This window comes from Acanthaster planci, linkage group LG12 (assembly GCF_054643075.1).
Source record: "Acanthaster planci isolate LZ-2023a linkage group LG12, COTS_SCS, whole genome shotgun sequence".
NCBI classification, from domain to species: domain Eukaryota; kingdom Metazoa; phylum Echinodermata; class Asteroidea; order Valvatida; family Acanthasteridae; genus Acanthaster; species Acanthaster planci.
In genome coordinates, this window is record NC_141788.1 from 14,317,069 (window position 1) to 14,331,735 (window position 14,667).

The window sequence follows — 14,667 nt, forward strand, 5'->3', positions numbered from 1 at the left end:
GGGTAACCGAGTCACAGGAGTTGTTGACATGACAACGCGATATCAATAGATCCGGGTTATTGAGCTTGTGTGCGGGAAGGCAATGAATTGAGCTGAAGTAAATCACGCTTCCATGAATTAACGGGGCGTTCTTCTTTCTGTTTTGAAATTAAAAGGTAAGAAATGTGTCTTTTATTTAGAATTTCATTGGAAAATTGGTAACTGTACCGTGTCTTTGGTTTGTAAATTGCTATTTGGATATTTTTCAACTTCAAGAAAGTGAGAAAGCTAACGTTAGGCTGCAGCTAAGGTCCGACACTTTAAACCTTATGTTACTCTGTGTTAGTGTCAAAGTATTAAGATTGTTTTTCTTCAAGCCGCACTGCAAGAGCTAAGAAATGCCAAAATTGTACCTGTTTGAAGTCCATCCAGTCAAATTAGAACTTGCATCAGGTAACATAATGACAGCGGTAACCTAGACCTGAAGTGAAAAATTTTGATGGATAGGCTAATCTGAGAATTTGCAATCTAGGCCTAGGCCAAGTTCACACCATTCTCTGCACTTTCTGTAATCTTGGAGTGGTACTGTAGGCCTACTTCCCCTTTCCAAAAGTCTTCCACAAAAAGTTGTAGAGAAAGGAAAGGTATTCGGCTGATCAAAAAAATCATCAACCGTGCAGGCCTAGGCAACTTGACCATTTGCCAACTTGACTTTGGACAACTCGACCATTAAGACAACTCGAATGTCCATGCATAAAAGGACTGTATTAATGTGTAGAGATCTCACTGGTCGAGTTGTCTCTCTGTCAAAGTCGAGTTGTCCTAACGGACGGCTTGGCAAATGGTTGATGAGTTATCTCAACAGTTGAGTTGTCTCAACAGTCGAGTTGGTAAACGGTGGAGTTGTCTGACATCCCCAAGGCCTACTACTGAAGTGCTAGTTTTGATCGTGTTGGAGGCCTATGCATGCAGTGACAGGATGTTTGATAACTCAACCGTTTACCAACTCTACCCAGAACAGCTTGACTGCTGAGAAACACAACCGCTGGGACAACTTGACCGTTTACCAAGTTGCCTGTAACTGCGCAAGATGTGAACATGACAGAGTTTTGGGCATTTAGCACGGATTGCAGATCAGTGTGTTTGGGCAAATTTGCATGTTTCGGGTTACGTTGCAATTTGGCTCACCTGGCGTGGTGTGCATAGGGACCTTGTGACACAGCATGCACAGGATTGGTGGGCGGGGCATTGGCGGCCCCAACCAGTAGGGTTCATGTCTGCGATGGCAATGCGGCTTGCAATGTGGGGCGGAACACAGTGCAAAAGGCATAGATGCCTCGGTGCACACCGATGGTCTCTTGCTAGTCTGCCAGTGTGGGAGACGGTAAATCTGTCCCTGAGTCCTTTCTTAATTAATTTAAAAAAAGGTTTGGGCGATGTGATTGTAAAGTGTAATCGCACTCACTGCAAGTCAACTAGTCTCAATCAACAAATTGTCTCAATGGTCGAGTTGACCTGAGTCCAGTTGGCAAACGTTCGGGTTGTCGGAGCCCCTGGTGACAAGTTGGTTAAATATGAATTAGCCTATTAATTACCATGTTAGGCTCTCAACCACGTGTGCAGTGTCATGCGGCTCAGTCCATGTGAAGTCAACATGGTCGAAGGATCATCAGTGCTCTTGTTTTTTGGCCTCTTTTACCAATAATGCAGGGAGTTCAGGACCAGTATGGATGTGGCAGTAGAGATTTACAAGCTTGCACTGTCCAACTTGCAGCTTAATTAGATATTCAGCATTATCCAAAAAAATTCGCACGTGCAGAAATGCTTCAATATGAGCACAGTTTGATCAAATAAATGAAGAAACATGAAAAACCTTTTGTAGAAGTGCCAAGGATATTTCACATGGGCAGCTGAATTCAGTGCAGTAAACAGGATTGGGTGGTATTGGTTACACAGAATTGGAAAGGATGTCATAATACTTCTGATGACTGTTTTCAGCCCAAAAACTTTGAAACCCTAGGAGGGAATCCCTAATTATCAATACATTGGTTCCTATCATGGATCATCTGGCATCACGTAATGAGGGGCACTGTTCACTAATTTATGCGTAATTTATGTCTGTGAAATCTGACACTGATGTTTGATTATGCCTAAGGTAGAAGGATCAGAATTGTTTACTGACAAAACTACCAATTTATGCTTTCAGGTCAGTATGGCTATTGCCATAGCACAATTGAAACATGTCTTCGGTCTCAAAGGGGAGATCACAGGGAACATCAACTATGTGGATGAACAGACCATTGTTTACCCCTCCGGGGCCAACACCATTCTCTACAACATTGACCAGAAGTCACAGAAATTCATCCCAGGCTCTGACAAGACGCTGGGTACGACCTCCATGTGCGTCAGCCCCAACCGGCGCTATGTGGCCGTGGCCGAGAAGGGGGCGGAGAAAGCCACGGTCACCATCTACGACCTGCACTCGCTGAGGCGGCGGAAGGTGCTGAGCTCGGCAGACATCCAGTCCAACGAGATCGTCAGCATGGCTTTTTCCCCGGACTCCAAATACTTGATCGCCCAGGGCGGAAGGCCGGACTGGACGCTGGTGTACTGGACGTGGGAGAAATCCAAAGTCATGGCTGTCACCAAGACCACGAATGCAACAAATAATGATGTCTACCAGGTACCTCTGATCGCCTCTCATAATAATCAAAACTAATGTTACCGCTTAACATTACAGTCAAACCTTCATTAGAGAGAACTGTTATTGCAACATCCAACTTATAACAAGGAAAATGTTAGGCCCAAAGTCTCTGTGTAATATACTCTTTGATCATCAATACTGATACAAAGTCTATGTTCCGTTTGTACTGTCTCAACCATCTTGTTTGGTTGACTTTATATTCAAATATTCGTTGTAAAAATACTCTCTTCAGGTAAGTTCACGTGCAAAAATGTTTTCTTTCTTATTTATCCTAATGAGGTATTGCATGGCCAAAGTTTTGATAAACCTTCCTGTCTTATTATCTAGGTATCATTATATCCCCATTATATCTAGGTATCATTATATCCCCATTGTATCTAGGTATCATTATATCCCCATTATATCTAGGTATCATTCTATTCCCATTATATCTAGGTATCATTCTATCCCCATTATATCTAGGTATCATTATATCCCCATTATATCTAGGTATCATTAGATCCCCATTATATCTTGGTATCATTATATCCCCATTATATCTTGGTATCATTAGATCCCCATGATATCTAGGTATCATTAGATCCCCATGATATCTAGGTATCATTATATCCCCATTATATCTAGGTATCATTATATCCCCATTATATCTAGGTATCATTATATCCCCATTATATCTAGGTATCATTATATCCCCATTATATCTAGGTATTATTATATCCCCATTATATCTAGGTATCATTATATCCCCATTATATCTAGGTATCATTATATCCACATCATATCTAGGTATCATTATATCCCAATTATATCTAGGTATCATTATATCCCCATTATATCTAGGTATCATTGTATCCACATTATATCTAGGTATCATTATATTCCCATTATATCTTGGTATCATTCTATTCCCATATAAAGGTATCATTCAACCCTCAAGACAACACGCAGCTGTGCGTCGTGGGCAACGGCATTTTCAAGCTGTACCGTTACAGCGAAGGCAACCTGAAGCAGTTTGCCTTCCAGAAGATGGAGCCCCAGAACTACCTGTCCCACACCTGGGTGTCAGATGAGAGGGTCATCGTGGGCACAGACAATGCCAAGCTCCTGCTGTTTGAGGCCGGGGAGCTGAAGAATGAGCTGGCAGTTGTGGTCTCATCTCAGAGCAAAGACGCAGAGAGGTGAGCGCTAAGACCTAGTTTCCGTGAGCCCATTTTTTAAAACACCCCAAGCTGGGAGCTGCTGAGCAACTTTATGTGAGCCAGATAATTTGCCCAGCTGTGTTCAGAAATGGTCAAATTGGAAGGAATACGAGCCCAAGTGTCATGTGATGCATAGAGGGCAGCCTGAAAGTGACAATGGTTGAAAGGCACTCCAGTTTCATGTTGGGAATGCAATAGGATTCCCGCGATAGGGGAAATCCTGAAAAATTCTGGACAAAAAAGTTGCCTTCTTGCCCCCCACCCATGATCCACCCTTAATCACAGGCCTCCATGCCAATTGCACTGAGGACCAAATTGCTGATCCAAAAAACATCCCATTTGTTTGGATTCACAGGAGTGCCATGGGCAGCATTGCTGAGTCGGAGGTGCCCAGTTCTGGCCCACCCATGGTGGGGGCCATCGTTGCTTACTCCAAAGGCTTTGCCTGCTCAGGTGGCAAGGGCATCGTCCATCTGTACGAGAAGACCGAGGATAAAGATTTCTACAAGAAGACCAGGGAGATCAAGGTGTGTACTGCCTTTGCTGCTGGTAAAATTCGTGACAAATCATCACTTTTAGTCCAACATGTGCTTGGCTTTGTTAAATATACCAATAAAGTCATGTTGTTGGAAATGAAAAAAATGCCAAACCAATTGTGACTTATCATTCAATCAAAGTAGTAAGGAGAAACTGCGAAGTTGTTTTAGCGCAAGTGTACGTATTTCAGAGTTTGGAAATTCACATCCAACTCAGTTTCCTTCATTCAAGTGAAAGGTGCTATCCACAGCAAACCTAGACAGTTTCCCCTTTGAAGTTAATTTATTGTGTTCATATATTTCTGGGCCTTTATTTTTTTGAAATTGTAGATTCCACACGATGTCCTTGGTGGGGATCCATCCAGAGCCGAGGCCCATGAGATCAAGATGCTGACAGTCAGTCCTTCCGAGGAGACGCTGGTAGCCAGTACGACTACCAACCAGCTGTACTGCATGGCAATGTCCAGTGCTGACCTGGGCAAGGTGAGACATTAATCAGGGTGAATTTCTGTGTAAACCTTTTGAATGAACAGTTATGTACCCTTCACCGGTGACCAGTGTCATAATATGCACTTAATCGGTGCCCACTTGAAGATGCTACAACTCGTTCAAACTTAATGGTGTCAGCACACAATTTGTCAACTCGATGGGTACATGTACACAGTTTGTCAGCTAAAATCTTTGCTTCGTTTGAAAACTCTCTTTCTCTTGTTCACTTATTCATGGAAATCCAAGAAGGGCACTTTGTCCATGGTAAGGGTTTATGTGGTGTGAAGTATGTGTCCCCAGTTTTTAATTTAATGTGCACAAACTGCAGCATATTTAGGCAAGAGATCTTGAAACTTATGCTGAAGCTTGGATGCACAGATATGCCACAGTGTCCATAAACGACAAAAGTTAAAGTTTTGTTTCGTTCCAATTCCAAGAATATACATGTATGTTCACAAACATGATAATTATTAATGCCTGTGTGGATTAACACATGATAAAAATCAATATTTTTATGCCTTGAGATGGTTTGTTCTCTCACAGCAAGGGGACCTAGCGACCTTTGAACTCTTGGCACAACCTTTTCACTACAACATGATCACTGGTCTGGACGTGTGCTGTAGGAAACCGCTCATTGCCACATGCTCAATCGATCGAACAGTCCGCATCTGGAACTATGAGACAACGTAAGCGTCAAATTTGGCCATTATTTCTTTCCAAGGAAAGTTATTGATAGTTTTGGTAATGTAAATTCAATATTTTACCGTAAGTTTTGTTGAAACAAGATCTTCTCCACTTCCTCTCCAGGACCTTGGAGCTGCACAAAGAGTTCCAGGAGGAAGCTTACAGCATCGCTCTGCATCCCTCTGGTCTCTACGTCCTGGTGGGCTTCAGCGACAAGCTACGACTCATGAACCTACTCATTGATGACATACGCACGTTCAAGGAGTTTACCATCCGCGGCTGTCGGGAGGTAAATACTTGCGCGAAGGCCCCCCAAAAATAACCCAAGCATCCCCTTGGCCCCTTACTGTTGTTTTTTGCTCAATTACCAGAGATATGTCCGTTTCTATTTAAGTGCTCCCCTGTTTCTGCCATCTTTCTTCATTTTACCTTTCTTCAGAAAGGACATCACCTAGGTTTTGACGTTTTGGTTGTTTCTTGTGATCAGTAGTAGAACCCCATGCTTTCACTTGTTTTCATCCTTGCTTCCTGTAGTGTTCCTTCAGCAACGGAGGGCACGTGTTTGCTGCTGTTCACGGCAACGTCATACAGATCTACTCCTCAACCACCTTTGAGAACGTCAACAACTTGAAAGGTCACAATGGAAAGGTCAGTGGCTAACTGTACGGCTACATGGTACATAAGGAGACATACACAAAAAGCCACTGGGAGAATGTTTGATGAGGTAGCCTGGCTACCTTTAAGTAGTCTTTGCTGATTTTGGCTGTGTCCAAAAGTCCTGGCTGTGGCTGACGTTATCACATGTGTCTATGGAAAGTGGCTGCAACGCCAGCTTTTATAGCCACAGATGTTCATTACTTTGCTTGTAAACAGTCCTCTCAAGTTTTATCAGAAACAAGTGTCAATTGATGTTAATTTAGTGATTTTTTTATCTTTGTTTGATTAGGTTCGATCAGTGGTATGGAGTGCTGATGACAGTAAAATCATCTCTTGTGGAATGGATGGTGCAGTTTATGAGTGGAACGCCTACTCTGGCAAACGTGAGGGGGAGAGTGTCCTGAAGTCCTGCAGCTACACGTGCGTAACGTCCACCCCGGACGGCAAGACGACGTTTGCCGTCGGCTCAGATCGCACCCTCAAGGAAATCTCTGATTCTCAGGTATGTGTACACATCAACAAACTGTTTCCTGTCGGTGTTTGGCTATTTGGGGAAGCCTCTCCATTTTTGTAATTAAAAAAGGTACCGAGAAGTAAAAGTGATTTGTGGATTGTGCTTAAGGATGTGAACTTAGGTGCATTGGAAATGTGTCACCTCATGAGTCCATTGTGGATGGATATCCATGTGAGTCAACAATGTTTATCTCTGCAGGATTCTTACACCTTGTCTAGTTGCAGATTAAATCAAGGTCGGATTAGAGGTGTTTCAGTTTCCAGGAAATTGTAAAAGAAATTGAGGGAAAATCCTCAAAATGTGCATTTTAATGGGATTGGAGAAAAAGAATTGGAAAGGAGGGAGCTACAATTTGATTGAAAAAAGTTATAATAATGGAATATCCTATTGTTCATAAAATAGTTTGTCTCCGGAATTTTCTTTTTTAACTTGGGGATGTAGACTTGTGCAGCTATGTAGGCAGGCAGTCATTCCACAAAAACCTGTGTCAAGCCCAATATTTCCTATAATTTGTTATTCTTCCCAATTTCCTCAGATCCTGCGTGACGTTGACTCCCAGGACATCACACTCACCCAGGTTTCTATGTCCCACAGTGGCCGCATGCTGTTCGCCGGAACCAACAACGGCACCCTTCGATCCCTCAAGTTCCCCCTGACAGTGCCCGGTGAATGGCAGGAGCACATGGGCCATGCGTCAGGGGTTACCAAGGTACTGAAATTTTCTTGCTTGAAGTTATTTTCCAGGGCAGTGACTGTCTGTCGTGCGCATGCTTTGAATCGACTGATCATTAATAAACTGACACAAATATTAAAACAGAAGAACCTCACAATCAAGGTCATTCAGACTTTACAGGTCACCTTGTTAGAACAGGAATCTTGTACCTGTATTTTCAGAAATTAAAACAATGAAGAACAAAGGGACTGCAATCTAAACATTTCCTTGTTATCTAAGCAGGATGTTGTTTTAATAGTGTCTTAGTTAACGAGGTTTGACTGTATACTATACATTTGTTTTGAGCCCTGAAACTTTGTGCTCATCTGTCGAAGGACTTTCCGCTTTAAGAAAAATTCATGTCCCTTTTGAATGTTGGTAGTAGGTATAACTTTGACTGATCATTATAATTCGGCTTTACCCTTTCAAAATTCTAGATGTAAAAATTACACTGTCAACCTGTGAAATGAGTTGAGATGTGGGAAAACTCAAAACAATTAAAAGCCTGCAAATTTACATCCCACTGAAGTAAACACTTTTTCTCATGGTGTAGAAACAATTGTTTGCGTTTAAACTGGAGAAAATTGAAATTTTAGGGGCATTTTAGAGGTCTCTAAAAACAGTGGATAGATAATTGTGTCTTTTGTAAGAAACAGTTTCATTGAAATGTTTTTGTGGTGGGCTTGTAGATGCGGATCACCTACGACGACCAGTATCTGGTCACTGTGTCTGAGGATGCCACCCTCATGATCTGGAAGATCAGCGACAAGGAAGGGCGGGGCTTGAAGCGAGACAAGGAGGTGGGATACGCCGAGGAAATACTCATCACCAAGTCTGATTTGGAGGAAAAGGTGAGTAGCTGTCGTCGCTGCAAAAAAGGACGTTATTGATGATTCTCCAAAATGGAAACATTTGTACGGTTTTACGGTTAAGCATTCTCTGTTCATTGTGTTTATTTCCCTCTGGGAATAGTAGATGTTCCCATGAAGTTTTACAAGCCAATTTCATTCAGCACTGTGTGACTTAATAAGCAAAAGTCATGAACATTTTATCCAGTTGAGTAATAAATATTTCATCATCTTGATACCTCTAACCACCAACTTTAAAACAAAATCATTCAAAATGTTTGTCAGTTTCAAAGGTAATATTCCTGAATCCTCCAACTGTTTGAAAAGTTAGAACTGTTTGGTGTAATGTCTCTGAAGTTGACTACTGTCATTGACTAGTCATTAAAGTGGTTGTGGGTTCGAATCCTACCTGAGGGATTTTTTTTTCATTAATGGCGGACATTCCCTTGCTTTCTACCATGGCAGAACACTGTCATGGCGGAGCTGAAGCAGCGGGTGGAGGAGCTGAAGATGGAGAATGAATACCAGCTACGGCTGAAGGACATGAACTACAACGAGCGCATCAAGGAGCTGACAGAGAAGTTCATCCAGGAGATGGAGTCACTTAAGACCAAGAACCAGGTCCTCAAGACGGAAAAGGACAAGGAGGAGGCACGGCATGAGGAAGAGATGGCCGAACAGCTGGAGAAACAGAACAAGGAGCTGCAAGATCTCGGTGAGCCAGCTTACCCCATTACCCTCTGAAATCCCTCACGTTCAGAGGCAAGCATGGCAGCAAATTCCCCAACAGTACTTTCCAAGCCAGCTTTCGAATAAGTTCCTTGTTTTTCAGTTAAGCATACTCTACCCTAAGGTAAAATAAGAAGATTCCCTTCTCCAAAGAAAAAGGCTTTAAAACCTGCAACCTTGTTTCTAAATTTGAATATTTCCAAACTTTGTTATCTTTTCCAATAATTGAGAGAAAGGTTTGCTATTCACTGAAATTCAATCATCTTACCCCATTAAAAAACTTGATCTAGAGTCTTGCCTCTGTTTTGTACATGTAACCGAGTAATTTTTCCCTTCTTTCTTTCCTTTAGAATCGGCCAACAATCAGAAACTTATGATTGAGTACGAGAAGTACCAGGAGCTACAGTCCAAGAGCCAAAAGATGCAGGAGGACTATGAACGGCAGCTAGCCGAGACAGAAGAGTCCAAAGAACAGGCCCTGGAGGAGCTGACGGAGTACTATGAGACCAAGCTGCAGGAAAAGACAACACTGCTGGATCAGGTAGGATTAATGGAGCTGACTTGGAGGGGTAGCTTGACTGTAGGGTAGGGGTGAGTCTAGGGTGGCTGGGCTGGTAGGTGGTAGGGAAGTTGATTGATTGGGACCAGTTGCAGGAGAAGACTCGTCTGCTGGATCAGGTTTGGTACAGCTGTCTTAGGAGGGTAGGAACGTGACTGTAGGGTAGGTGTGAGTCTAGGGTGGCTGGGCTGGTAGGTGGTAGGGAAGTTGATTGATTGGGACCAGTTGCAGGAGAAGACTCGTCTGCTGGATCAGGTTTGGTACAGCTGTCTTAGGAGGGTAGGAACGTGACTGTAGGGTAGGGGTGAGTCTAGGGTGGCTGGGTAGATGGTTCAGGAGTGGTTGTTTGATTTAGTCTACTATGCAGAAGACTATGCAGCTGGCTAGAAGGGTTAGAGCTGGATAGCTGTAGAGTAGGGTTGAGTCAAGGGAGGCTGAGGATGGTTGACGATAGACTAAAGCTCCACAGTAGGAGGTTCAAACGTTTTTGTATTAGGAAACTGATATTGCGGTACGTATTTTCACCACACCCCAAATATGATACTGCTTGTTGACATCTTTAAAAATACAAAGGTGTTACGGATCTCCAATATTTTCATTTTAGGCCCACGATGAGTCCAGGCAGCAGATGCGAGAATATGAGGAGACCAAGAAACAGATCGAAGAAGATGCAGACCGGGAGATCCTGGACATCAAGAACAAGTACGAGAGACGATTGAGAGACGAGAAGGAGGCCAACATGAGACTGAAAGGAGAGACAGGAATCATGAGGAAGAAGGTGAGTCAATATTGGAGTTTCTGCTCGTTGACGTTTCACGAAGTTGCCGAAAAGAAATACTTGAAGCCCTAGAAATAGCTCTGTTGTAAAGCACATAGGTTTGCTAAAGAATGCGTTTAGCTCAGCAGATCTGTGAAATTGTGGCCAGGACCTGAGCCCATGGCAAGTTTAAGCATGGTCTGACGGTTGGTTTTTCTGAAGGCATACCTTTGTAATATGATTTGAAATCTAAAGCAATGATTGATGTACAAAGCGCATCAGTTTAGAATCATTAATTCACTTACAGTAATAGCAAGGCACGACAATAGGAATCTCCAGCCACATGCATGTGTAACACAGTAGCCTGGGAAATGGACTCCCTGTTAGCATGAGCTTTCTGCTTTACTATAGAGAGTTTGCATGGCTGCCATCTTGCAGGCCAGCTAGAGCTTTTGTTCCACAGGGTATGGACAAAGGAGCTAATTTCCCTGTAGAACAAAAGAACTGTCCTGCAAGAAGGCTACCACACAAACCTCTGTTAAGCAACTTTGCAAAGGTAGCCTTGCTTGAAGGCTGTTGTTAAGTAATTTCAAGGCAGTTGGTTAGGACAGTTCTCAAGCAGGTTCCAGCTTTGAACCAAACATTTATTTTTACATGTGTTAACCCCAAATGGAGAGTGTTTTCACATTTTCTTTCCCTGTCACTCGCAGTTCACCAGCCTACAAAAGGAGATTGAAGACCACAAAGATGAAATCAAGAAGCTTCAGAATGAACAGACCAAACTGCAAGGGGTCATCAAGTCGCTGGAGAAGGACATCTACGGATTGAAGAAAGAGATCCAGGAGCGAGATGAGACCATCCAAGATAAGGTGAGTCAGCTAGAGAAGGGGTGTTTCATTACTACCTGAATTTGTGATATCTAGGGGGTACTTGTCCTGTATCTCCCAAGTTATCTGAAACCTAGAAGGGCCTAGACATTTTGTCCAATATCACCTTAATGCATCTTTGTTTCCGGCGCTGAGCCTTCAGACATTTTTCCAGTGATGTCTTTCAGTCATTGTGACACCAATTTTGTAACAATCGGCCATGCTGTTCTCACCAAACACCCATTTTTCCATGACGGGTCAACCAAAGCTCTTTATTCTTTGCGTTGATGTTCTCAACGCACACAGTCTAGCATGCTGGAGGCCATGAACTTCAAATGACTTTCACAACAAAGCCAGATGTCGGGTGGAATTTAAACTTTACTAGTGGTTTCTACATAAAGTTTAAAAAATATCAGGCATATGTGGTAATGTGGCATGAAAAAAAAACAGAATTAGAAATATAACAACTGGTCCATACATTGGATATTGGCTCATGGTTTTCATAATTGCCCCTGTCCTTGTAGGAAAAGAGAATCTACGACCTGAAGAAGAAAAACCAGGAGCTGGAGAAGTTCAAGTTTGTCCTAGACTACAAGATCAAGGAACTGAAGAAACAGATTGAGCCTAGAGAGAATGACATCAAGGCCATGAAAGAACAGATTCAAGAGGTACAGAAATGGGGATTGGTACTGAGATCTGGGGAGGATGGGCTCTTACTGAAATGTTATAGAAGGCTGGTTCTCACAGCAGACATCACAGTGAAAGCGCAATAGTGGGCGTCATGAAATTTGCTTCACTTCGAGTTTGTTTGGTGTAAGCTTTCAATTTGTAATTAGCGCATGTATTGCAAACCACAGATGGAGAGTGAGCTGGAACGATTCCACAAGCAGAACACGCAGCTGGAGTTGAACATCACAGAGCTGAGGCAGAAGCTCAAAGCCACTGAGAAAGAGATGTACATGGAGAGACAAAAGGTAAGGAACTCAACAAGTTTTTCCAGAAGATGTGTATAAACCTGCCATTATTTTCTGTGCAAACACTATTGAAATAGTTCATGAGATCAAATAAGCATAGATTTTCACTTGGCTGCCATATGAAAATCTTGCAAATTAAAGACATCTCTTGTTTATACCAGGTGCGGGACACTGAAGCAATCTGCCGCCGTTTCAAGACTGATCTGCACAACTGCGTTGCATACATCCAAGAGCCAAAGAAGTTGAAGGAGAGCATCAAACAGTTGTATGCTAAACACGTTCAGGATGATACAGTAAGTCAACTTGATGTTGTGACCATATTCACTTCCAATCTCCTTATGCGCCGTCTTTCAAATTTGATTGGGACTCGGATCTGACCAGCTGGTTCCATCACTAGGGTTTACCACTCGCCAGGCTCTGCTAGTATCAGATCTATTCTCCATACAGATCCTCTGGGCTCAGCTGGGTCCAGCTTACATCCTCTGGGCTGCATGCAGATGCTCTTTGCTCAGCTGGTGTCCAGTCAGAGGCAATGGGCTCAGCTTGTCTCCATTCATTAAGCACTGGCCTCAGTTGGGTTCCACTCATACCCACTGGCCTCAGTTGGGTTCCACTCATACTCACTGGCCTCAGCTGGGTTCCACTCATACCCACTGGCCTCAGCTGGGTTCCACTCATACCCACTGGCCTCAGCTGGGTTCCACTCATACCCATTGGGCTCAGCTAGGTCGAACTCAGATCCGCTGAGCTCAGTAGTTTCCATTCATATTTGATGGGATCTGCTGGGCAGTGGAAACTAGACTCAGATAGGTTCCACTGCTCTCAGTTATAGGCTCCCTTAGGCTCAAGTGTAGCATTTCTGACCAACTCTTCTTATCCCATTCACTGATCCCCACAGATTGAATCTGCGAGTGTTGATGCCGACATACAGAGGGAGTACAGCAGACAGCGAAAGCATCTCGAGCAGAGCGTGGCATCGCTGCGCAAGAAACTTGCCAAAGACACTGAGATCCACCGAGCTGACAATGTCCGAATCATGCAGGTTAGTCACATGGAGTAAATTGAAGAAATAAGAACTGAAATCCAGTAGATTGCATGATAGGCTAGGTAGGATGCAAGAGAATAAAGTGACATATTATTTTCAAGTCGGCATACATGAAGCCCGAGCTCTGTAACATGCCACTCTTTTTACATAAAAATGTTGGAATGTTGTATAGGATGTAATAAATGAAGCCAAACAAAATCTAACCTGCTTCTGTGTCGAACTGAATAATTAATTTGACCGCAGCAATATTTAAGATGCACATTCACTTAATTTCCAACAGGAAAATGTTTCCCTGATCAAGGAAATCAACGACCTCCGGCGGGAGCTGAAGATCGCCCGCACCCAGGTCCACGACTTGGAGGCGGCCCTGGGCATCAACAAGAAGAACAAGAACCTGCCGCCGGAGCAACAGGCCGAGTCTGTGCTCTCCATGAATGGCAGCAATGGCATGCCAGGCGGTGGGATGTCCAGCCGAGAGGGTAAGAACGACGAGAACGTGCGCATCATCGACATGCAGCGCAGCGAAATCCGCAAGCTGCGCACGCAGCTCATGGAGGCGGAGCAGATAGCCGCGCAGAGGCCGCCCTCTGGTGGCCGGCTACCGCCAGTCCTGGCACAATAAAAGAACACTTGAGGAAAGTTTGGTTTTTGTAGTTTTCAAGACAACAGGATCACATCTTTTCTTCAATCAAAGCAAGAACGTACAGAGCAAGAATTTTCGAAAAAAGCCCGAGACAAGAGGGAGGCCATGGAGCTTTGGTTCTCAGTCTTTGTCCATTGCCTTTAGAGAGTTCTTTTTACTTGTTCCCCCAAAAAATGCCTTCCTCATACGTGTTCCTTGGCTAGGATTGCAGCAATGTACAAATTGTAAAAATCTTGTACATATTGTTTATGTCATTTGGATGGTTGATGTGGTTACCATACAAGTGCCTGTTTCACATTAACAAAAGAAGCTTTATGTTTTCTTGATCAGATAGAAATTTGTATTCATTGTCTTCCTCGGTTGTTAAGTTTCAGAGTATTTGCTTTTGTAGATCTGATTGCAAAAACTTGGTGCGATGCTTGGTGAACCGTCCATGTTAACTTTCTTTCTTCCAGGCATTGAAACAGTTCTGATTGCCTTAGAGTTGAGCCGTCCTCACTTGCATCTTCCATGCAATACTACATGCCTTATGATGAAGTTATTACTAGTTATGAATTGTAAAACTATTACAGGAAATTATACCAGGTTTTTTTTTTAATTCCACTTTCTTGATATGAAGACGATTTTGTTCCTGTTTTTAATGATTGTGTAAAATATGCAAGAATGTCAAATGTAAATAGTTATCCAATAAAGATATTCCGTCCTAACTGTTTGCATATATTAAATGGTCTCGTGATTCTTGCTTCCTTCAAATATGTCCTTCAATATTACC

The 14,667-nt window shown here is 43.0% G+C and overlaps 1 protein-coding gene across 1 annotated transcript; it reads left to right on the plus strand.

Annotated features, from left to right (window-relative positions):
• Positions 1–34: 34 nt before the first annotated feature.
• LOC110987246 (cilia- and flagella-associated protein 57-like) lies at positions 35–14,620 on the plus strand. The gene is made up of 20 exons (XM_022249807.2): positions 35–155; positions 2,186–2,662; positions 3,602–3,861; positions 4,238–4,409; positions 4,749–4,901; positions 5,451–5,593; positions 5,715–5,880; positions 6,126–6,239; positions 6,538–6,750; positions 7,298–7,471; positions 8,164–8,325; positions 8,788–9,037; positions 9,402–9,592; positions 10,215–10,388; positions 11,078–11,236; positions 11,758–11,901; positions 12,091–12,207; positions 12,369–12,500; positions 13,106–13,249; positions 13,533–14,620. The coding sequence occupies exons 2-20, from the start codon at positions 2,192–2,194 to the stop codon at positions 13,872–13,874; spliced, it is 3,681 nt and encodes a 1,226-aa protein (XP_022105499.1). The 5' UTR covers positions 35–155; positions 2,186–2,191; the 3' UTR covers positions 13,875–14,620.
• The last annotated feature ends 47 nt before the right edge of the window (positions 14,621–14,667 follow it).